A 22431-nucleotide genomic window follows, 5' to 3' on the forward strand; every position below is an offset into this window, starting at 1 on the left:
CTGTGATTGGCGGAGGCCGGGTATAACCTCGGGGTGCGAAGGGCTGGGCTATGCTGTGAGGGTGTGGTGAGCCTGCGAGGCGGGAGCCGTCGGAGCAGGAGGGGGCAGCTCTGGTCGGGCGCCGAGCGAGTGCTCTGGAGGGTCTGGGGAGCTTGGGAGGGGTCCCCCAGCACCTAAGCCCTGGCCTGCCCCGGTACCTGCGTCTCTCTTTCCCAGGCAGAGGGGTGTTCTGGCTGCCCCCAAGCTTCGTCCTCTCCCTCTGTGTTCCAGGTGAGGCAATGGCGGGGGGTCCCCAGCAGCTGCTGGAAGTGTGCGGGCAGAGGCTGTCCCACTTCCTCTCCGGCGCCCAGCACAAGCATCTGGCCTGGCTGCGGGAGGTGGAGGAGCAGGGCATGAGGATGCTCAAGAGGTAAGGGCTGCCCTGAGGGGACCCCGCGGTGCCCCACCAGCTGGGTCTGGGTACGTTTGGGGGGGGTTGATGCGGGCAGTGGGGGAAGCGATCTTTGTGCTCTGCCTCTTCTGCCTTACAGCAGCTTCAGGGATGAGCCCATGCTCTTGCCCAAAACGCCATCGCAGAGGAGGAAGCTCAGGAAAAGGCAGTCCTCCTGGATGAGGGAGGAAAACAAGGAGCTGAGCAGGAGGAGGTAGGTGGGTCAGCTTGCTCTGGCTCCGCCTCATGGTATTTGGATGAAACAAAACAGTGCCTGCGTTCCCTGAGTTATCAAAGGGGCACATTGGGATTGCTCACTGTTTGGTTCTGGTGAGAGTTTGGGATAAAGTTGGCTGCTTTCCTTCACTGTTTTTTTCTGGTTATGGTTAAAGAATAATAAACACTCTATTTTCTTGTCTGGTTACAATTGTGTTTTGTCTCACTTGGTTTGTCTTTTGGGCTCAGGTTGCTGCTCCTGGTGTTCACTCCCTAAGCCTCTGTGTCAGTGCCTGGAAAACTTGGGAAAGGGATGTGTTGCCAGCATCATGTCTGAGTTGGCAGGCAGGGAGACTCCAAGGATTTATGGAGGGACTGAAGTGGAAGTTCCAAGTGATTTGCTTGTAGCCCACGCCACTTTTAAAGCTGCCCAAACCTGATCCATTGGTGTTTTAGGGCACTAAAATCGTGCTAACAGTGGTGAGAAGCCCACAGGAGGAAGAGTTAGAGGTGGGAGACTGTCAGGAAGCAGACATGGAGGGTGGGGAGAGCAGCAGGAATAGCGGGAGCGTGGGAGGTTTGTGTGTGTGCAGGGAGAGCAGGAAAAGCAGCACTGCGGATCGGAGCAGGGAGAGCTCCAGGCCCTGCTCCAGGTGCTCAGGTCATGCCTTCTCCAGGAGAGCAGCCTAGATAACTCCTACTGGTGTTTTCCCTCCTTTAAACTTGGTTTGGGAAGAGCTGCTGATGCAGCCAGGCCTGCTGATGTCAGCAGGAAGGTGACACACCGTGTGTCCCTCCATAGGTGCTGTCCTCTGCCATGTGCTGCTCCCAGGGCAGGGTTTAGAGCCGGCTCTTGATGTAGGGCTGGATGCACCTTTCCCACTGCCATTTCTCCACAGCTGACTCTGTGTGGCACAGCCCTTGTGTGTGAGATCCCATCTGGGCCGTGTCCACATGCCTCTCCCCAGGGATAGGATGGGCTGTGGGGGGAACAGTGAGGTGGAGAAGCAGCAGCAGCTTCACTTTTACCCCATCTGCTTTTCCATCCAAAACTTGGCAATGGATGACTCCTTCATCGTTTCCTTCAAAATTCTTTTCCTTTAAGGTTATCCAGAAGGAGGAGTGGTGTCAAGCTGCAGTCTTCCAGCCTGAACTCCCAGCAGTGCCTGAGCCAGGAGCAGCCTCAGAGCCCTGGCTGTGAGGGACAGGATGTGTCCGTGCCCAGCTGTGCTCCAGGACCTCAGGCTGGCATCACACCCAAGCCCCCAGCTCTGCCTGGGAAGCAGCCTGTGGAATCATGCGTTCCCATGGCAGGTCTGGATTACCAGGAGTGTCCCCAGGCTGCTGCTGGGGGTGATGCAGTCCCTACAGTAGTTTTGGGGGAGCAGCTGCCTGAGGTGGATGCAGCAGCCGAGCTCCAGGACTTCCTCGGTGTCCCTGGGATCCCAGCTGAACAGCCAGGAAGGGATGGGGAGCAGGACCCTAGGAGAGCCAGCACCTCCACTCCCAAGGCCTCTCAGAATGGTGATCCTGCTGCTCTCCAAGGAGATGGATCTCCTCAAGACCTCGAGGCGCTGCTCTTCCAGGACTCCCCCAGTAAAAGTGCGGCACAGAAATCCAGGACGCGCCGCCGGAGCGGGCTGGGCCCCCCCTGCAAGAGCCACAGGGCTTCCCTGGCAGAAAAGTGCTCCCTGGCCAGCAGGAGGGAGAACATGATCCGGAGATCCATCAGCAGGGCCAGGAAGGCAGCAGCTCGAGAATCCTCCTCGGCCTCCAGCAGAGTGAGCTGTGAGTCCCTGCACTGCTTCCATGTGGGAATGGAGCGGTGTGGAGCGGCTCATCCCTGCCTCCAGCTCCCCCAGTCTCCTGTCCTTGTGGGCTCCTGGGGTGCAGCTTCAAGGCAGGGTGTTGGTGCAGCAGGGGAAGGCTGGGGGACAGGGGGAGTTGGGGTACACAGGTTGGGAATGGGCAAAAAGCACAATTGTGGAAGGGAGAGTGTGGCCAGGCTGGTTCCAGCTACGTGTGCCTATGGATTGGGAGAGACTGCTGCATTCCCTGGGGAAGGGCTTTAATTTATGGCATCTGCCAGCTCTCCAAAAAATCAATAAGGCTGAAAGTGCAGCCCTGAAGTTCGGTTGCAATAGGCAGAGGAGCTCAAATGCTTTTTGGGCAAGGATAGAAGAGACTCAAACTAGCTGTGTCACCAGAGGAACAGGGGCCGTGGAGCCCAGGCTATTCCCAGTAGCTCCAAATCCCTTGTATCAGCTATTCCTGCTGCTCCTGACAGGGTTTGGCTCTTTGGGCTTTCCAAAACCATTGCTGCTGCAGGCACATGGGCTGTGGTGGAGCATGGAGGCCTCTGGAATTCAGCTTTGTCAGCCTTGAGTCACGCTGTATCCAGGCATTTGTTATAACACTTGGAGCGAAGGGGTGTTATGGGGGGGTGGAAAGAGCCTGGAATCAGCCCAAACCCCCTGGATCCCTGCACCAGAGCGTGCAGGGAGGCAGGAGCTGCAACCAATGGCCTGGGAATGCTGGCTGTGACACAGGCAGCTGGAGCAGGCTGCAGGCAGCAGAGCTGCTGCCTCAGTGCTCTGCCTCCCCAGCCCACTCCAGATTCAGTGGCACTTGAGGGAGGTGTGGTGCTGGTGGGGAAAGCAGAGCAATCCATGTTCCTGGTAGGAAGCCTGAGCTCTTCCATTTGCACCCTGTGGCCGTTGGGAGCCTGGGAGTGAAATCCCAGCTCCACTTGTGCTTTCCTCTCCAGGCCAGAGCTCCTTGGAGGCTTTTGTGGAAGAAGATGTGACCAGCAGCACAAGGTGAGGCTGCCTTGTATGGCAGGTGGGAAGAGATCCCAGCATTCCCTGTGAGGACGCTCTGGGTGACTTTTTTGTCACAGATTTTGTCAGGGACTGCTCAGGTGTTGTCACCTAGGGCTGGATGAGATTTCAGGTTCTGCTGTTCAGGCACAGTGAGATTAAGTCCTTCACTGGGGTGGCTGGTGGTGTGTCCTGGGGTTCCTGGAATTCTTGGCTGCCACTAGCCCTGGAATGCTGGGGGCCAGTCAGGTCTGCTCTGGGGAAGGGACAGCCCAAGGCTGTCAGAATCCCCTCCTTTCCTGCTACTGGCACCCAAGGTGGTTATGGGATGTTCAGCAGCACAGTGGGACAGTCCCTCAGGAATTTACAGCCCAGCCTTGATGTGCCTGGCTGGAACAGCCTCTGGATGTGCTTAGGAACCTGCACCTCCCTTGGAGTCCCGTACACTGCTTCCATCACCTGTAACTCGCCTTCAGAGAGAATTTAAATTATTAAAATAGCTTTTCCTTCACAGGCCTGAGCTGGAGCCAAATTCCCCGAGGGAGCAGGTGAGTTCCAAGGAACAACCTCAGACTGTGTGGATGCCTTCTTGCTGAGTCAGCACCTTTGCTGAGGTTGTCACTGGATGCGGGGATGTGGCTGATGTCCCAAAATGAGCCAGCACAGCCCTCACTGGGAGGGAAGTGAGGGTTCCAAGCAGCTGGCTTTTCCAGGGCAGCAGGTCCCTGGTAGCCTTGTTCTTTGGAGCAGCTGTGCCAAGGGAATGCTTGTCCTCTTTCCCTGCAGGCTCCTGGAGATGTCCTTGTTCCAAGCACAAGTCCTCGAGCTGCCAGCCCTCCTGCACAGCACCTGTCCCCTCTGGAGCAGCAGGCAGGGAGTGCTGAAGGTAACTTCCAGGGGTTCTTGCTTTTCTTGCATGAAACCTTGAGAACACACAGACCTCAGGGTCAATGGGAGCATTCCTGGGAAATAAGGAGCTTGTGTTGAAACCGAGACACTTCTGACCAGTCAAGGAAGTTTTCTGGGTAAAGTTTGGACCTCCTGAAGAGGTGGGAAATCAGGTGGGCAAGGACACATAAATGTGTCCAAGCTGTGAGACAAGCACTGCCCTCTCCAGCTTCAGTCTGTGCAACGAGTGAGTGGGGACATTTGGGAAGGAGCTCCTGGAGCTGGAGTCTTCCAGAGTGTCATATCCTTTCCTTCTGAGGTTGCATTCCATTAAGATTTAGGGGCCCTGATTATTTTCTGTGCCTCTGAGCAAGAAGGAGGAGTTGGGGTGGGGAGTTTTGTTCCCTGTGAACTGGAGGATGTGACAAGCAGCTGGAGCTGGAATGGAGGAAAGAGTCCCTGAAGGGAGTTGGATGCCTCACATGTGGCACTGACTGCAGGTTTCTCCACAGGAAGCCATGTAAATCCCAGCAGTGAGCCCCAGAAGAGCCAGGAACAGCCCCACTGTGCCAAGCCCCTGGAGAGTTCCTCCCGCTTGTGGTAGGAGACACTGCAAGGAGCAGGGATGAGCCAGGGGTCTGGAAGGACTCAGGTTTAGCATTTTAAGTCATTTGTGCTAAAAAGGTGGGGGGGGGGGGGGGGGGGGGCTTCTTTCCCTGCCTTCCTCTCCCAAATTCCAGTAGCTCTGAAATCTCCTTTGGCCAGATCCTGTGTCTTGTAAGTCCTTTGTGGCTTTTGGAGCCTTGTTTGGGTCTGGCACGGGGAGGAGCACCCAAAGTCCTGCACAAACAAGCAGAGGTGCCCTAGCACAGTTAGCTCAGAGCTGGGAGGTGACTTCAAGGGCTCCTGAGGTGCAAGTGACTGACCTGGTTATTTTTGTCTGTGTGAGTGTCTGGAATACCTGACCTGACTCCTGGAATACCTGATGTGTCTCCTCACTATGTGTTGCTGGGGAGGTTTTGGGAGAAAGATGCAATAGCCAGTCAATCCTTCTGGAGAGTGTGACAGCCATTTCATGTCACTCCTGCTGATGCCACCAGGATGAAAGGCTGCAAGCAAGCCCTGGGTGTCCTGTGGCACGGGCAGCAGACGGGGGGCCGGGTCCTTTCCCCTTTGGATGAGAAGCACAAGACCTTGGCAAACCAGGCTCCAGCATCCCCCTCTCCAGCCAGCAAGGTGAGTGGTGCCACAGCCCTGTGCCTCCTGTCCCTGGCAGGCCCTGAGCTCCCTCCCTCTCTCCCCTCAGGCTGTCAGGCCACTGAAGAACTTCCTGCAGGGACAAGGGGGTGGCATCAAGGACTTCATCAAGCGCAACACTCCCACCCGGTCCCACCTGAAGGTGCGTCATGTCTGAGGGATGGGAGGAGAACGGGCTGCATGTGCTGGGAAGGGGAGTTCTGGTGTTACTTCCAAACCTTTAATTGTGTTTTTTATGCCCTTTCTCTGCAGGGAGACTTTGTTGTAAGTATGACACCTTATCCATGGGGCTGACACGCTGACCACACTCTCCCCTCACGCCGATGTCCAGCAGCCCTCTGGCCACGCCAGTGGTGAGGTGACAGGATCTGTGCAGGTGTGTTCTGCTGGGAGCTTCTGGCCTCTGAGCCAGGCTGCACTGTACTTCCTCTCCACCATTTTCCTGGCTCCTGGAACAGGTGGTCACCTATAGCAGGGGTGTGCTGTTCTTTTCTAAAGATACTCTCTGCAGCTGAAGGACTGAGGTTTTTCCTTCTGTACCTCTGCTTGCTTTGGATATTCCCTATTGCCAAATACGTGTTGTCTCCCCACCCAGTGTCCAGGTGAATGACTCCAACAGTGCCTGTGTGTACCAGGCTGCCTGAGGGGAGACACAGCCCCCAGCACCTGGTCCAGTCTGAACTCTTCTCCCTTCAGGAGAAGGAGAGGCAGAGACTGGAGAACCTCCGGAAGAAGCAGGAGGCTGAAGAACAGAGGAAGAAAAAAGTGGAGGAGGAGAAGAGACAGCGTCAGGCAGAAATGAAGCAGTGAGTTGGGCTCCTTTCCCCCTGCTCTTTCCTTGGTCAGCACAGACTTGTCTTGTGCTTCCCCCTTGGAATGAGCACTTTGGGAGCAGGCAGGGCTGATGGCTCCTCTTGCCCACGCTGCCCAGGAAGAGGGAAGAGCGCCTGAGGAAGGCCCTGCAGGCTCGAGAGCGTGCAGAACAGATGGAGGAAAAGAAGAAAAAGCGGATGGAGCAGAAGATCCAGCAGAGTGATGAGAAGGTGAGAAGGCTGAGTGGGCTTTGGGCCTCTCTGAGAGCTGTGAGACCAGGATGTGTGAGCAGAGCACTGGCAAACTCCATGCGTGCCAGAATTCCTTCTGGCAAGGGGAGGCTTTTGTTCTCCATCCCTCTACATGTTCCTGTTGGGACAGGCCCTGTTCATGCTGCTCTGCATTCAGGGAATGTGGCACAGCCCTGCAGGTGACAGCCTCACCTGGCCCACGTGCTTGGACTGGAGTGTATGACTCAGTAGGGGGGTGCATTTGGGTTTCAGAGCCTGACCTAGCCCTTTTTGGGGGGGCAGGCTGGCCTGGTGGCCACGTGCCAGTGCTGCTGCTGTTATGGCTGTGAAGGGCTGAGGGAGCTGTGCCTGAGGGCCCAGAGCCTGAGCAGCCTCTGCGTGAGGTCTGGCTGCTCATTCTGGGCTGGACTGAAGGGACCTTTGGAAAACAAGGAGTCATGTTCCTTTCAGCCCTTCCTAAACTATGAGTGGACAAATGCACACTCACTGCTGGGTCTTCAGTCTCCTTAGGATCTGGGATATCCCAAGCTCCAGACCTCCCTCCAAGGCTGTGAAGTGTGTCCTTGGAGCAGTGGAACTGACAGGTGTGGCTTTCCCAGTTGCACATCTCACAGGTGAGGGAAGAGAAGGTGGCAGAGGAGCGGAGCAAGAGGAAAGGGTCCAAGAAACACGGGGAAGCAGAGGCACGGAAGCAGAAAGCCCTGAGAGGGGTAAGAACAACTCAGGACCCTCTTGCATGTGGAAAAGGACAGGGACAGCAGGGCCCTGCTGTATTGGTGTGGCTGCTGGGGATAGGGACAGGTCGCTGCCTGCTTCTGCAGGGATTTTGGGGTCTGGGCTGCCAGATCTCTGTCCAGGCAGCTGATGTTGGGTTGGGACACAAGGGAGACGTTTCTAGCTGCTGGAGCTTTGCAGGGTTTTCCTCTTGTTTCTTCAGGAGGAAAATGAGCAGCAGGAACCGCTGCAGAAAAGGAGAGAGGATGAAGCGAAGGAAAGAGGGAAAACAGTTTTGGAACTAAAGAACCTTCTGGAGCAGAAACAGCTGGGACAAGCAAAGGAGAGGTGCTGTCCTGGAGCAGGGAATTGGCCACAGCCATGGGGAAGCAGTGGATGTAAATGTGATGTTGCACCTGGGCTCTGGGGCTGCCTGGAGGTTGGGGGCAGAAGCAGGAGGCTGTGAGAGGGTGAGGGTGAGCTAGGCATGCTTCCCTCTCTGAATTCTTTCTTTTCCCCCAGGTATCCCAAGCAGCGAGGGAAGGAGAAGCCCCCCCAAGCACAGCAGGAGCCAGCAGCATTGGCTGGCAAGGCCACTAAGGTGGGGTTGGAGTTTTCTGGGAGCAGCTTCTCTATACACAGCTCACAGGCTGGGCTCAGCATGAGGTGTTTTCCAAGTGCTGTGTTGCTGGGATGTTGTTTAGAGGATCAAATACAATAAAACTAATGATGGTTGTTGTACAGAGGTGCTGAACAAGCCAAGGGCTGAGCAAGCCAAGGGCTGGGGCCTCCCTGGCTCACAGGTGAGCCCTCAGCCCTGTCATGGTATGGTGACAGTCATGAAATGGCACTTGGAAGAACACCTCAAAGAGCATTCACTGATCCTGAAACCAGTGTGGAAATTAGAGATTTATTGATGTTTTACTGCCACATTTCCTCGTTGTGCCCAAAGGATGTGACCCCCAAACCTCGGGTGCCACATGGCTCTGTGTCACTTCATTTGCACTCACACAAAGAACACCAGGGCTTTAAGTCAGGGTTGTTGGTCTTGAAATATCACATTAACATTTGCTTTCACTCTCTACTCTTAAATTCATTGCTTCATTAGTGAAAAATCAATGCCCCAAATGTTTCTTCCTCTTCAGGATCAATTCTTCCTCCTGTGTGGGCTCCTGCTGCACTCCTTCCCTCAGTCCCTGGCACTTGGACTCTTTTGTGCTGTATAAATTTAATTTAACGTCTGAATCCTTCCTGTGCTGCCAGAAGCAGGGCCAGAATGAGACTGGCAAAGCTTTTTCCAGGCAGGGGAAAATGGCTGAGCAGCACAGGAGGGGAAACTCTAGTTGAAATGGTTTGGGTCGAAAAGGAACTTCAGCAGTTAACTTTTCCTCTTTATTAGGGGAAAGAAAGTCCCAAAAAACTGCCTCTCGGGCCTGGGCTGGAGAAAAGATATGAGCCACCAGAATCCTTTTTCTCAGCTCTTAACGTCTGGCTCCAAGCAGAGAGGGTGAGTGTGGGCACCAAAGAGCCAGGCTGGACCTGAGCAGACACAGGAGTGACTCTCTCTGGCAGACTTGGATTTGGGGTTATTTCTGCAGGAGAAGCCATAGAGGCACCGAGGGCTGGATGTTGCCAGAGCTGCCGAGAACACAGCTCTGTGTCAGAGCCTGCTCTGTGTGAGTGAGGAATGACTTCATTCCCGTGTCTTACAGGAAGCTGACGGTCAGCAGCAGCCGAGAGAGGAGAAAAAACCCGTTCCACCAGCCCCTGGGACATGGCTGAACAAAGCCGTCAAGGTGAGCCCTGGCCCCGGCACAACCCTCGGGTGGCCCCCGCCTACTGTGGCTACTTGGCCCCCGCGGCACAGCCACGGCACAGAGGAGCAGCTGGAAAAACAAGTGGCTGGAGGCGGAAAAGATGCTGGAAGCGGCCACGGGAGGGCAGCAGGTCCTGAGGCGACGTCCCGGTGGGAGCGGCCCTGGGCAGCCAGGCTTGTGCCAGCTGCAGATGCGGAGCCTTCTTCCATGGGCAGAGCGGCAGGAAAGGCTGCTCGGAGCTGGGATGCAACGCAGTCTCTGCTGGGAATCTCCTGTGGGCTCCGTGCTGGCTGTGTCAGAGCTCCAGTGAGGGAAAAGTGAAGGGTTTAGGTGGAGAGTTGAGTGCTGGGACATGCACAGTATGCCTGCCCCAGGTTTTTCCACAGAAAATGGGAGAGGAGGGAGTGTTAAGAGCAGGTGTCAAGGCACAGAGCCCAGTGACAGTTTTGTGTTGGTTCAGGTTTTGAGCACTTTGGGGCTCTGGTGGCCATCCCAGCCATGGAAGTGCTGCTCCCCTTGCTCATCACTGTTCTCTGTGTGGTTTCAGAAATCCCTCTCCACATCCTGCCTCGGGTCCCTGGAGGGTGCTCAAGAACCAGCATCGCCCCCGGCCAATGAGAACAGCTACGGGCTGGATCTGAACAGCGACGACTCCACAGATGATGAGAGCAACCCTCGGAAGCCCATCCCTGCCTGGGCTGATGGTAGGTGCCAGCTCTGGCCTGGCTTCCTTTCCCTCCTGCCCTGGAGCTTTCCAGCCTTGCTTGGAGCCATCCCAGAGCGCAGTCCAGGAGCGTATACACCTCTGGCAGCTCCCATCTCTGTGTGCTGCGGGGATCAGCGCTGCTTCCTCTGAGCTCTCATGGGCTGAGGTGAAACCAGAGTCCTCTGAGAGGAAAGGGGGCGCAGCCCCAGCTCCTGAGGAGCAGCGGCATGTGGTGGCAGTGGGACGTGTCCCACCCCTCCTGCACGGCCGGTGGCTCTCAGAGGGGAAGGGGAGTGCCGGTCCTGCGGCCCTGCAGCCGTGTGCTGTTCCCGTTGTTCCCGCAGGGGCGCAGCTCCAGCAGGCCATCGTGCACCAGTACTACCACCCGGTGGACCTGGACGCGCTGTTCGGGGCCATCCCCAGCCCCAAGCTGGAGGACATCTTCTACAAGAGCAAACCCCGCTACTTCAAGCGTACGAGCTCGGCCGTGTGGCACTCCCCGCCCGGCCCCTCCTGCGGCCCCTCCTCCTCCTTCCAGAGCTGAGCCGAGGCAGCCAAGGTGGTTTCTAGGGTCTGTGTTCTACTTACCCTGTATTGACAATTTTAACTTTTTATTCTTCTTTTGTACAGAAATAAAGTTGTTTATTCAAGTCCAGCACTCACTGGGTGTGTCTCCTTCCCCCTACCTTGGTGTCTGTTCCTTTTGCCTTGCAGAAATCACAGTTACTTATCTGCAAGCAGAGCCATTTCCTAGTCTGCCTCATTTCCTATTCACTTAGGATATTCCCTTGTACAAGGAAGCTTGGGAATTGCTTTAAGGAAGATCAGGTTTTTAAATTAGTGAGGGGATAATGTTTTTGTAACCCTTTTTTTATATATTTACTGTATTTATGTATTTGTCTATGCTGTCTTAATTATCTGCAATTCCTTTTTCTTCAACAATTCCTGTGCACTCATCTTAGTCTGAGCCAGAATCTTCTTCCTGCTGTTGGAAAAAATCTCCCTGGACAATTTAAGCAGTGGCTAATGCCTCTTCACCCTTTTTTTCTAATGGGAAAAGGAAGCCCAGGCTCAGCTCTGGATCCTGTTGTGGCAGGATCAGTGGGACAGCCTGTTTTGAGCAGGAGCTGGGTTGATTTGGGAAGGGGGAAGAAGGGGGGCTGGTTCCTCAGGGCTCTGTCAGTGTGGCAGCTTTGACCTCCCTCCTGCCCCACCCGCAGTAGCAGAGCTGCACCCATCCCACTCCTTCCTTCTTCCTTTCCCAAGCCTGAATGCACATGGATTGACAGGAACAAGGATGGATGGAAACAGAAAAGGCTCTGGCTATAAGGTAGATTTATGGAGCCAGAATCCCTGGAGCTGCCCTGCCCCTCCTTCCACAGAAAGGGACTAGAAATGCTTGGAGTGCTCAGTCCCAGAGCCAGTGCTCACCCAAGGGGACTTTTGTCCCAGGAATGCTTTTTGGATGGGATCAGGAAGGGAGTTCATGGGTAAGGTGGGGAGGACAGCCCATCCCAGAGGGCAGCATCTGTCCCCAGCTTCCTCAGGGATGATGTCCCCATGGCCACCTCCACAGGGGTTTGGGTGAGAAGGACACGAGCTCTGCTGCAGCCCAGCACCAGTCAGGACAATTTCCCAGTTTCTTTGTTGCCAGTGGAGCCCGGAACAGTGGGGGAGTGGAAAAAAACCTCGGCACCAACAGCTGCTGGCAGGGATGTGCTGCCAGGCTCCGGGCTGAGCGCTAATGAGGTGTCTGTGCTGCCGCTGGCTCTGCTTGGCTCCTGGAGCCCACTGGGAGCCCAGGCCTCGCGCTCCAGGAGCTCCCAGGAGCTTTCCAGGAGCTGGGAGCAGTGTTGGTTAATGCCACCCCAGGAGAGGCGGCTGTGCCGTCTGTCTGCCAGCTCCGCACCAGGGAGGATCTATCCCATGGGATGTGGGGAGCAAAAGGCCCCCCAGCACCAGCATCAAGCTCCAGTGCCAGCTGGAAAAAGGAGCAGCTCCATGAAATCAGTAGGAGAGAATCAAGCAGGGATCCCCTACACGTGGGCGGGCTGGATGTGGAAGTGCCTCCTTCCTAGAAATGCTGGAGCCATGGTGTTGCACTATTCCAGGAGCAAATCGTGGGTATCCCTGTGATCCCAAAGGGCTGTTCTCAGGTGGGAGGGGGCAGGTGGCTGACCCTGCTGTGTCCCTCCAAACAGAGAAGGGAAAGGGAATGTTTCAGCTTGCGTGAAGCAAAATAATCCATGTCAACCTGAGGCATTTTCCAGGGCTGTGAGCACAGCAGGAGCACAGGAGGGTGAGAGTGCCCCTTGAATCCCAGCAGTCCCTTTGGATCCTAGAGCTCCCCTTGGATCCCGGCTGCCTCGTTTCTCCCCTCTGCCGCCACGTCATCTGTTTCTGTTTTCAGTGCCTGGGAACCCCTGATTCACCCCATCCCACGAGGATGCTTCCCGGGGCTGGGAGAGTGTAGGAGGGCTGGGGATCGGGGCAGGGGAGCAGGATGGAGCCCTCTTCCTGCTCCATCCCCGCCGGGTGCCTGGGCCGAGCGGGTGCGGGTCCCCCAGCCTGGGCAGGGGGTCCCTGAGGCGGGGGCACCTCCGCCCGCCGCTGTCTCCCCGGCTCGGCGGCTCCGCATCCCGCTCTCCTGTTGCTCAGAGATGTGGAGGCAGTTGCTAAGAGACACCGACACGTCAGTATCTGGCCCTAAGGAAAAAAAGAGGAAAAAAAAAAAAAGAGACAGAGAAAGAGAGAGACAAGGGAGGACGAGGAGGAGGAGGGGAGGAAGGAGGTGGGGAAAGACCTGCTCCCATCGCCGGGCTCGCAGCAGCCTTGGCCGCCGCTGCCGAAGCCCAGCTCCCGACTTGGCGGCCTCCGGGGTGTGGCCGGCCACCGGGGACCCCGCCATCACCGTCCGGAGCTCCCCGCATCGCCCCTCCGGACCCCCACATCACCGCAGGGAGGCAGGCCCTGCTCCCTCCCTGGCCAGTGAGTACCCCGGGGCAGCCCGGCCTCGCCGGAGGGGTCGGGGCGCTGTGGGGATGGGAGTGACCGGGGTAAGGTGGGCCGGTGGGAGAGGATGGAGCTGGGGGGTGCGGGCGAGGGAGGATGGAGCAGACACGGTCAGGTGGTGGGGGGCGAGGGCAGGCCTGGGGGAACCCCGGTGGGTGCTGGGAATGGGGATCTTCCCCCAGGAGAGAGGTGGGGAGGGTGTCCCTGGCACCGGGCTCAGCTCGTGGTGGCGGGGGGCTGGCGGGGGGCCGTGGAGCAGCACCTCTGCTCTGCCCACCACCAGCCAAGATGGGCTGGCCAAGGTCAGCAGGACCGGGGGAGCCTTTTCTGCCTGGAATCCCGGGGGGATGCTTGGAGGAGTGACCCCGGCCCGGGGGGCACGGGGAGGCTGTGCGTGCCCCCGAGGCCACCCTGAGCTGCAGCAGCGGCGGCCCCCCCCGGCGGGGCGTGCGGCCGGCACGGCTGCCCCCCCGCTCCTCTTCCTCGCAGGCAGCTGGTGACGGCCCGACGCCGGCCCCGCCGGTGCCCCCGGAGGGGCTGGCGTTGCCCCCCGGATGCCGCCAGGATGCCGGGAACGTCGCTGTGACCGCCGCCAGCCCGGCCCCGCGGCCGGCCGCCGGCAGCCCTCGGCGTGAGCGGGCGGGCGGGATGGCCCCCGGCGCCCCGTGAGGGCCGCGGCCACGAGGCCATGCTGCTGGGCCCCTGGCTGCTGGCGGCGGCGGCGGCGGTGGCGGCGGCGGGCGCGGGCTGCCCGGTGCTGTGCAGCTGCCGCGGGCAGGCGGTGGACTGCAGCGGGCAGCGGCTCTTCTCCGTGCCCCCCGAGCTGCCGCTGGACACCGGCAACCTGAGCCTGGCCCACAACCGCATCGCCAGCATCCCGCCGGGCTACCTGGGCTGCTACGGGCAGCTGCGCGCCCTCGACCTGCGCAACAACTCGCTGGCGGCGCTGCCGGCCGGGCTGTTCCGCGGCGCCCGGCGCCTGGCGCACCTGGACCTGAGCTACAACAACTTCAGCCTGGTGCCCGCAGACATGTTCCGCGAGGCCAGCGCGCTGCTGCGCCTCGACCTCAGCCACAACCCGGGGCTGCGCCGCGTCCACCCGCAGGCCTTCCGCGGCCTGGCCCAGCTGCGCGAGCTGGACCTCAGCTACGGCGGCCTGGCCGCCCTCAGCCTCGACGCCCTGGAGGGGCTGCCCGGCCTCGTGGGGCTGCGCCTGGGGGGCAACCCCTGGCTCTGCGGCTGCGCCATGGAGCCGCTCCTCAAGTGGCTGCGGGGGCGCATCCAACGCTGCTCCTCGGGTAGGTGCCGCGGGACCCCCGCGCCCTGCCCCGCCCCGCCCGGCGGCCGGCGGCTGGGCTGACTCCGTCTCCATCCCTCCGTCCCGCAGATTCGCAGCAGGCGGAGTGCTGGGCTCCCCCCGAGGTGGCGGGGGCCCCGCTGCTGTCGCTGACGGAAGAGAGCTTCCAGGCCTGCCACCTGACGCTGACCCTCGACGACTATCTCTTCATCGCCTTCGTCGGCTTCGTCGTCTCCATCGCCTCGGTGGCCACCAACTTCCTGCTGGGCATCACGGCCAACTGCTGCCACCGCTGGAGCAAGGCCAGCGAGGACGAGGACGTTTAGGGACCGCCGCTGCCACCACCGCCGATAGACCCCCGCCCCGGCCGCCCCCGCGGGGACACCAGACTGTGCCTTGTCCGCGTCCCCTCTTGCCGCTCCCTGTGCCGGGGTGGCCCTCGAGACGCTGGGGACACCAGGGGACAGCCCTGCTTCCTTTTGCCCCAAAGTGGGGAGTTTTTGCACCCCCCATCACCGTGAGCTTGGACCCCCTCCTGTGCTGTTCCCACTGCCCAGGACTGGTTGAGGCAGCAATTTGGGAATCCCCTGGGAACCCCCCCACCTCTGCCTGGGAGAGACAGAGGAGAAAGTGTGTGTGTCTTGGGAACCACAGCCACTCTCCTGGGGGCATCGAGGAAATCCCTGCTTTTAGCCCCAAAGCAACACCTCTGGAGCCCCCCAAATCCTGCACATACTCTCCAGCCTTCCCAAAAATCCAAGAGGCCAGGAAGCATTGCTGACACCAAGCTCATCACCACCGTTCCAGGACATGCCTGCACCTTGCTGGTGATATCGGGATGTGCTGGAACAGCACTGGGACCACCAAGCCTGGCAGTAGGATGGGCTCTGACATCTCCAGGGGATGGGATCTCCAAAGATCCAGGGACTGCATCTCCCAGAGATGACATCTGCCTCCTCTTCGGGGCCAACCCGGGCACCAGCATTGCCCACCCTGGGGGAGGTTTGGGAGGTGGAAGGAGCTCAAAAAAGGGCAAAAAAGAAAAAAAAGGCAAAAAGCAGAAAGCTAACGACCCTCTGTCCAGCCAGGAGAGCCATGTCCCTGGTGCCTGTGTCACCTGTTCCTGGTGTCTATGTCACCCTGTCACTGTGGGAGCGCATCAAGTGGGGAGCGGGGCTGGGGTCACCTGGGGGCTGCTTTGTCCCTTCCCCTGTCCCCCATGGAGGCTGAGTGCATGGGGAGGGGGGTTTGGTTTAACCCCAGCCCACCCCAAAAGGGCTCCCACTGCACCCCAGCCCCAGCGCTGCCCCCAGGAAAGGGAACTTGGCCTCTGCCTTCTCTATTTTGTCTGGGGTTTTATTATTTTCCTTTCAGTGAGTTCAAGAACCCCCTGCTCCACACCCCCTGCACCCCCCACAACTCCTGCACCCCTGGACCAGCCACATGGGCATGGAGCATCCACCTGCATCCCACCAGCTCCTTCCTCTGCCTCACCTCATCTTCTTCTTTTTGTATTTATATTTATGTTTTATTTTTCTTCTCTTTTGTTTCTCCTTGTCTTTTGATTTTGTTGTTTTTCCTTTCCTTTCCTTTCCTTTCCTTTCCTTTCCTTTCCTTTCCTTTCCTTTCCTTTCCTTTCCTTTCCTTTCCTTTCCTTTCCTTTCCTTTCCTTTCCTTTCCTTTCCTTTCCTTTCCTTTCCTTTCCTTTCCTTTCCTTTCCTTTCCTTTCCTTTCCTTTCCTTTCCTTTCCTTTCCTTTCCTTTCCTTTCCTTTCCTTTCCTTTCCTTTCCTTTCCTTTCCTTTCCTTTCCTTTCCTTTCCTTTCCTTTCCTTTCCTTTTCTCTTTTCCTTTTCTCTTTTCCTTTTTCTTTTCTTTTCTTTTCTTTTCTTTTCTTTTCTTTTCTTTTCTTTTCTTTTCTTTTCTTTTCTTTTCTTTTCTTTTCTTTTCTTTTCTTTTCTTTTCTTTTCTTTTCTTTTCTTTTCTTTCCTTTTCTTTTCTTTCCTTTTCTTTTCTTTCCTTTTCTTTCCTTTTCTTTCCTTTTCTTTCCTTTTCTTTCCTTTTCTTTCCTTTTCTTTTTTCTTTTTTCTTTTTTCTTTTTTCTTTTCTTTTTTCTTTTTTCTTTTTCTTCCCTTTTTCTTTCCTTTTTCCCTTTCCTTTTTCTCTCTTCTCCCCTGACCCCGCTCTTTGTACGTTTTGTAACCGCGGGTTTTGTACCACGGGGCACTTTTTCAGCGCCAAACCTCGACAATAAAGAGTGTTAGCGCAGCCGGGGCCGGGGCACGCGTGTGGCGGGGGGCACCGTGTGTGTGTGACAGGGACATGTGTGTGGGGCACTGTGTGTGTGACAGGGACATGTGTGTGGGGCACTGTGTGTGTGTGACGGGGACATGTGTGTGGCAGACACCCGCGTGCGTGCAGCGGGCACAGGCAGCGTCCCACAGCCTGCAGAAGCATCAGCCGCGCTCTTCCCTCCAGCGCTTCCTGTTATTCCTCCGGCAGCATCTCCCGGCCCCGGCGGGGCCCAGCTGTGGCCGCCGGGTCACCTCCGCGTCCCCCCCCTCCCCGGGACCCCCTCCGGGCGGGCGGGGGGACGCGGGCCCCGTCCCGCCCGGCCGGAGCCCAGAGGTCGGGCAGCAGCTGTGCTGCGTCCGGCCGCACCGGCGGGCCCGGGGGAGCGGTGGGGGCAGCGGCCGGACAGTGGCTGCCAGCGCCCAGCCCGGGGCACCCCTGAACCCTGGCATTGCTCTGCCATCCCTCTTTCCATGCACCCATCGTTCCCTTCCTCCCAACACATCCATCCATCCATCCATCCATCCATCCATCCATCCATCCATCCATCCATCCATCCGTCTATCCACATAATACAATCCCACCTCCCATCCCAAACCTCCCCCACCCACCAAAACTGGCCCCCCATCTTTTCCACCTCTTTTCCTCTCTCTGTCCTCCCCCTCTGTCCCCTCCTCAGTCCTGCAGGGTCACACGGGTCCCACAAGACCCTTGGGGGTCCCCTCATATTGCGGGGGGAGGGGGGGGTTGGACCGCTGGGGACACACCGAGGCAGGGACCCTCCCCAAATGCCACCCCCGGCAGCCATCGCTCCCACCCCACAGTGACAAAAGTTTCTGAACCCTGGGTGTGGTGCCAAAGCTTTCCCGCGGCTTTGGCAAATCCGAGTTTTCCCGGCACAAACGGGAGCTGCAGCCCCCCCACCCACGCGGTCCCCCCCCTTCGTTTGCTTTGGGGCGGGAGGTGTGAAGGAGCCCGAGCCGGGCTGTAAACACGGAGGTCACTTCAAAGGGGACGCCCGGGGACATCCTTAGCACCACCAGATTATTTCGGCACCCCCGGGCGGGATGCGAGGTGGGGGGAGGTCGGGGGGGGGGGGGGGGGTGAACATCCCGTTTGGCAGCTTCGAATAGCCGGGGGGGGCGGGGGGGGGAGAGCTGCGGTGTGGGGGGGGACCTGTCCCCATCCTTGCCCCAGTTCCTATCCCTGGTACGTCCATCCTCCCCACAGCCCACTTTTACTCCGTGTGCAGAATATCTCTGTTTTCCCAGTGTCACATTCCCACTTTTCCACGGTTTGGGGAACCCTGGCAGTGCCCCCCGGCCCTGCGGCGTTCCCAAGGCATCGCAATGTAGGGTTTGAGGGCCTCCAGGCCCCCTGAGGATCACAGCCACCCCCCACTCCCTAGCCATCCTTTCCAAGGATGCTCCCCATCCCCCCGTGCCTGCTGTCCCCCCTCTATCTTCCCTCCTCATCTTCCCCAGGCACTCTCAGGAAGGCAACACCTTCCTTATCTTCTTCCGACGGGTGGTCCAGCCCTGCTGCCCCTCACCCCCAGCTCCGGCCTTGTTATTTTCTGGAGTGTCCCTGCATTTCTCCCCAGAGACTCCTCAACCAAACATTTCCCTCCTGGAAGGGAAAGGGAAATCTCCAAGACGCGGATAGAAAGTCGGCAGCTCCGTCTCCGCTGGCCGGGCGCCTGCGGCCATTTCCGCGCCCGGCGGCTGAGCCGGACGGGGGGGAGGCAGCAAAGCCGACACCCCCACAGGGCTGGGGTGTTTGGGTGGTGGAGGGATGGAGGGATGGAGAGAGAGAAGGAGGATGGTGGGATGGGGGGATGGGCAAAGGGAGGGAGCAAAGGGAAAAATCATAGAATCGTCAAGGTTTATGATCAAGTCCAACCATCAATTCAGCAACGCCCCTGTAACCCCAAAACCATTTACCCACGGATGGATGGATGGAGGGATGGATGGATGGATGGATGGATGGATGGATGGATGGATGGATGGATGGATGGATGGATGGATGGATGGATGGATGGATGGAGGAGGGGACTGTTGGACTGATGGATGTACAGCTGGATTGACAGATGGATGAGAGATATCCAGGGGTCTCTCCAAGCTGAGGGAGCCTGGACGGCACTGGAATGTAAACACACTTTGGGACATGTCCCTGAATGCAACATTCCCACCCCTCAAGCTCCCCCAGCCCTTAGACCAAACCAGCTCCATCTGGAAACTCCCCAAAACCCTCGAAGAGACTCCCACCCCTCCAGCTGGGGGGGGTTGTGCAGTCCCCGGCCCCATGGCCACCCCTTCTATTCCCTCTCTCTGGACAAAGGACTGTCCCCACATGGGGAGACCCCGGGCAGTGGCTCCCAAACACGGTGGGGGCCGGCAGGAAGGCGGAGGCAGCTCCCCCGACGGGAAGCATCCCAAGGAACCCAGTAACGATCCTGCATCCTTTCCAAGAGAGAACAAAGGCTGAGGAGATAGCATAGTTCATCACCGATAAATGAAGGATGTAAATAGCAAATAGGGGGAAGATTTATTTCGAGCAGAGCCTCAGGAAGCGGCGGGGGCTGGGGGGGGAAATGGGACAGGAGCCATTTGGTGGCTCATCCAAATCCTGGTTGGGGTGAGCTGGCGTCCTGCCCGGTGCCCAAACCTTCTATCAATGCCCAGAGGATCCTGTGTCCCTCTTCATACCCTGAGGGTCCCGTGTCCCCATCTGCACCCGGGGGGTCCCATGGCCCCATCCCTCAGGTTTGGATGGTTCACAGCACCAGGTCCCGTTTGCACGCCCAGGTGAGTCACCCAGGGCTCGTCCCAGCCTCAGATAAGGAAAAAAGCCCCAAAATGGGATTTGGGATTTCAGTGCTGCCGCCTGATACAATCACAGCTGGGGGGCTGGGGCAGGCAGGTGCCCACCCCACGGGGTCAAACACCCCCACCCCGGTGCTGCAATGCCCCAAAGGGTTGGGATGGAGGTTTTCCTGTGTTTCCCAAAGTGTTGCTGAGGAAGAGACCAGGAGAATCCATCGCAGGCAGAGAAGCCCCGTAGTGTACACACACCCCCCCACACACACTGCGGCCTCGTTCACGGACACCCTCCATCCTCCACACCCCCACCCCTCCATCCTCCCTTCCACCAGATCCCCCCAGCCCCCCGAGGGAACTGCGCACACCCTGCTCCTTTTTTAACCAAAATTCATTTATTTGTCACAAAACACAAAGCCCTGGGGGTGCCGGGGTAGCCGCCCCCGCCTGAGCCCCCCAGGGGCTCCTCCTCGGCTGTGCCTCAGTTTCCCCTTCCCGCGAGCAGGGCTTTCCAGCGGGGCATCCCCAAAGCAAGCCAGGCTTTGGGGCGAGGCGGAGGAGGGTGTTCCCCCCGAGTAGACCAGCTCGGGGGGCGCCGGGGGCGGTCAGGGAGGGACTCAGGAACGGAAGAGCGTCTCCTGGGTGGCGGGGTCCAGCTTGCCCCCCGGGCCGGGGCCCGCCTTGCCACCGGGGGGGTGGCTGTGCCCCGAGGAGTAGCTGGCGGAGCGCTCGGGGCCGGGGCCGGGGGTCCGGCAGCAGAGGAGGGCGGCGCAGGCGTGGCGGAAGCGAGGGTCGAAGAAGGCGTAGAGGAAGGGGTTGAGGCAGCTGTTGATGTAGGCGATGCCCGTGCAGTAGGGATGGAGGTTGTTGAGGAAGGTGTGGAGGGTGCAGGACCAGGGCAGCACCTCCAGGTCCATCAGCACGTAGAGGGTCTTGACCAGGTGGAAGGGCAGCCAGCAGCCCCCGAAGGCGGCCACCAGCACGGTGATGATGGTGAGCAGGCGCTTGCGCTTGCGGGGCCCCTCGGCCCGCTCCCGGCGGAAGTGAGTGGCCACGGTGCGGGCTATGAAGAAGTAGCAGGTCAGCATCACGGCGAACGGGGCCACGAAGCCCAGGGCGGTGGAGGAGAGCCCCAGCCCCACCTCCCAGGCGCCCTCCGTCCCCTGCGCGGCCAGGTCCCCGTAGTCCATGTAGCAGGTGATCTTGGTGTCCTCGCCGAGGGCGGCCGCCCGCCGCAGCACCAGGGCGGGCAGGGCCAGCAGGGCGGCCAGCAGCCACAGCGCCACGGTGGCCACCAGCCCGCTGACCCGCGAGCGCAGCTTGGCGGTGGCCAGCGGCCGCACGATGGCCAGGTAGCGGTCGAAGCTGAGGCCGGTGAGGCAGAAGACGCTGGCGTACATGTTGACGAACACCAGGTAGCTGCTGACCTTGCAGGCGGCCGTGCCGAAGGGCCAGTGGTAGCCCAGCCAGGCGTAGGCGGCCCAGAGGGGCAGGGTGACCACGAAGGTGAGGTCGGCCACGGCCAGGTTGGCGATGAAGGTGTCGGCCGAGCGCCGGCGGTCGCGGCCGCCTTTGAAGACCGTCCAGAGGACGAGCCCGTTGCCGGTGGTGCCCAGCAGGAAGACCAGCAGGTAGATGGTGGGCAGCAGGGCCAGCGAGGGGCCCCACTCCGCGTACTCGCAGTCCGTATCGTTGTCGAAGCCGTAGGTGTAGGCGTCCGTCGCCTCCTCCATCCCGGCGCTGGTCTCCGCTCCGCTCAGCTCATGCCGGGCTCACCCGCTCCCCCGGCCCCGCAGCGAATCCCACCGCGTTACCTCCCCTTCCTCCTCCTCCCCGCCCTCCTCCTGGAGGGGACGGGCAGGACAGGGCAGGAGGCAGGGCCGGGGGGAGCCCCCGTGGGAAACTTCACAGCTCCCCCCACCTCCATCTGGCTCCTGCCCGGGGGGTTTTACCGAGCTCTCACCCGCGTGTCAACGCGCCGACCCCCGAGATAACCCCGGCCTCGCCACGCCCGGGGGGTTTGGTCGCCCACCACGGCTGCGTTCGGCGCTGGGATCCGGCTCTGGGGAGCTCAGGAACGGAGGGACTTCAGCCGGCATTTGGGGTTTCACCTCGGGGTGCCGCATTCAGCGCCGGGGTGTCACACATCGGGGCTGCATTTCGCACGGGCAGTGTCACATCGGGCACTTGGCAGCGGGGGGGTCGCACTGGGGGTTGGTGTCACATTGGAGGGAGTGGCAGTGGGGGGGGTGGGGAGGGCGTGCATTTGGCATTTGGCACTTAGGATTCCCCGTTTTGCTGCCAGCTTTGCCTCGCTGTGCACACAGCGGTGGCTCCGGGGGGGTCCCCCCGCGCCGGGGCCCCACTATGAGCGCAACGTGCAGAAGAGATTTATACATTTACCAAAAATCCTGGGCGGGGAGGGAGGTTCTGGGACCCCCCACGCTGTAAAAAGACCATTTTAGGGCAGCAGCTGCCACAGGACCGGCTGCCACCGGAGCTCTCGGTGTGTCCCAGCTCCGCGGGTTGCTCATGGAGCGGCAACGCTGAGCCAAGAGAGAAGAAACTTCCCCCCACTTCACAAATAAACACTGGGGGGAGGAGGGAAGGCCCCTCGAGGTGGTCTGGGATTGTCCCACTGGGACTGAACTCTCACAGTTCCAGCTCTGGGGAAAAGAACCGAAGAAGCCGAGCGGGACTTCGCAGAGTGAGGTCTGAAGTGCCCCACATCCCCCGGGACACGCAGGGGGGGTTGGGCTGGGCTGGGGCCTGGGCTGGGGCTGAAGGCGGGGATTAAGCACGGGATGGGCTGTGGGAAGGGGCAGGTTTAACACCCGAGTGCAGGGACGGAGGTTGGTGGGGGGGCACAGAGCCCCCGGCACCCCCCACCGCCTCAGGGGGCCCTTCTACCAGCAAAGAGGTTTGAAGGAGGGGCTGTGTAGGGAATTCAGTGGCTGAAATGGGGGGGAGAGCTCACAGGAGCCTCCAAAATGAGGCAGGGGGGAAAGGGTAAATGGGGGTGCAGGTTAGGGGACCCCGGGGGTGGGGACACCAAACCAGACACGCAGAGCTGCAGCGTCAGCCGGGAGAGCAAACCAGGTTG

The 22431-nt window shown here is 59.3% G+C and overlaps 3 protein-coding genes across 3 annotated transcripts; 2 read left to right on the forward strand and 1 right to left on the reverse strand.

Moving 5' to 3' along the window:
- The first annotated feature begins 56 nt into the window (after positions 1-56).
- LOC132328651 (inner centromere protein-like) lies at positions 57-10566 on the forward strand. The gene is made up of 20 exons (XM_059848661.1): positions 57-409; positions 531-644; positions 1752-2434; positions 3414-3465; positions 3980-4013; positions 4252-4351; positions 4866-4953; positions 5454-5589; positions 5660-5752; positions 5863-5878; positions 6128-6206; positions 6267-6416; positions 6542-6653; positions 7274-7384; positions 7612-7736; positions 7911-7989; positions 8788-8895; positions 9101-9184; positions 9753-9909; positions 10256-10566. The coding sequence occupies exons 1-20, from the start codon at positions 279-281 to the stop codon at positions 10453-10455; spliced, it is 2652 nt and encodes an 883-aa protein (XP_059704644.1). The 5' UTR covers positions 57-278; the 3' UTR covers positions 10456-10566.
- Positions 10567-13611: 3045 nt separating this feature from the next.
- LRRC55 (leucine rich repeat containing 55) lies at positions 13612-15289 on the forward strand. Its single transcript, XM_059848168.1, has 2 exons — positions 13612-14221; positions 14311-15289. The coding sequence occupies exons 1-2, from the start codon at positions 13612-13614 to the stop codon at positions 14544-14546; spliced, it is 846 nt and encodes a 281-aa protein (XP_059704151.1). The 3' UTR covers positions 14547-15289.
- A 4412-nt stretch (positions 15290-19701) lies between these two features.
- Positions 19702-21472, reverse strand: APLNR (apelin receptor). Its single transcript, XM_059848662.1, has one exon. The coding sequence runs from the start codon at positions 21059-21061 to the stop codon at positions 19946-19948; it is 1116 nt and encodes a 371-aa protein (XP_059704645.1). The 5' UTR covers positions 21062-21472; the 3' UTR covers positions 19702-19945.
- Between the last annotated feature and the right edge of the window lie 959 nt (positions 21473-22431).

This window comes from Haemorhous mexicanus, chromosome 6 (genome assembly GCF_027477595.1).
Source record: "Haemorhous mexicanus isolate bHaeMex1 chromosome 6, bHaeMex1.pri, whole genome shotgun sequence".
Classification (NCBI taxonomy): domain Eukaryota; kingdom Metazoa; phylum Chordata; class Aves; order Passeriformes; family Fringillidae; genus Haemorhous; species Haemorhous mexicanus.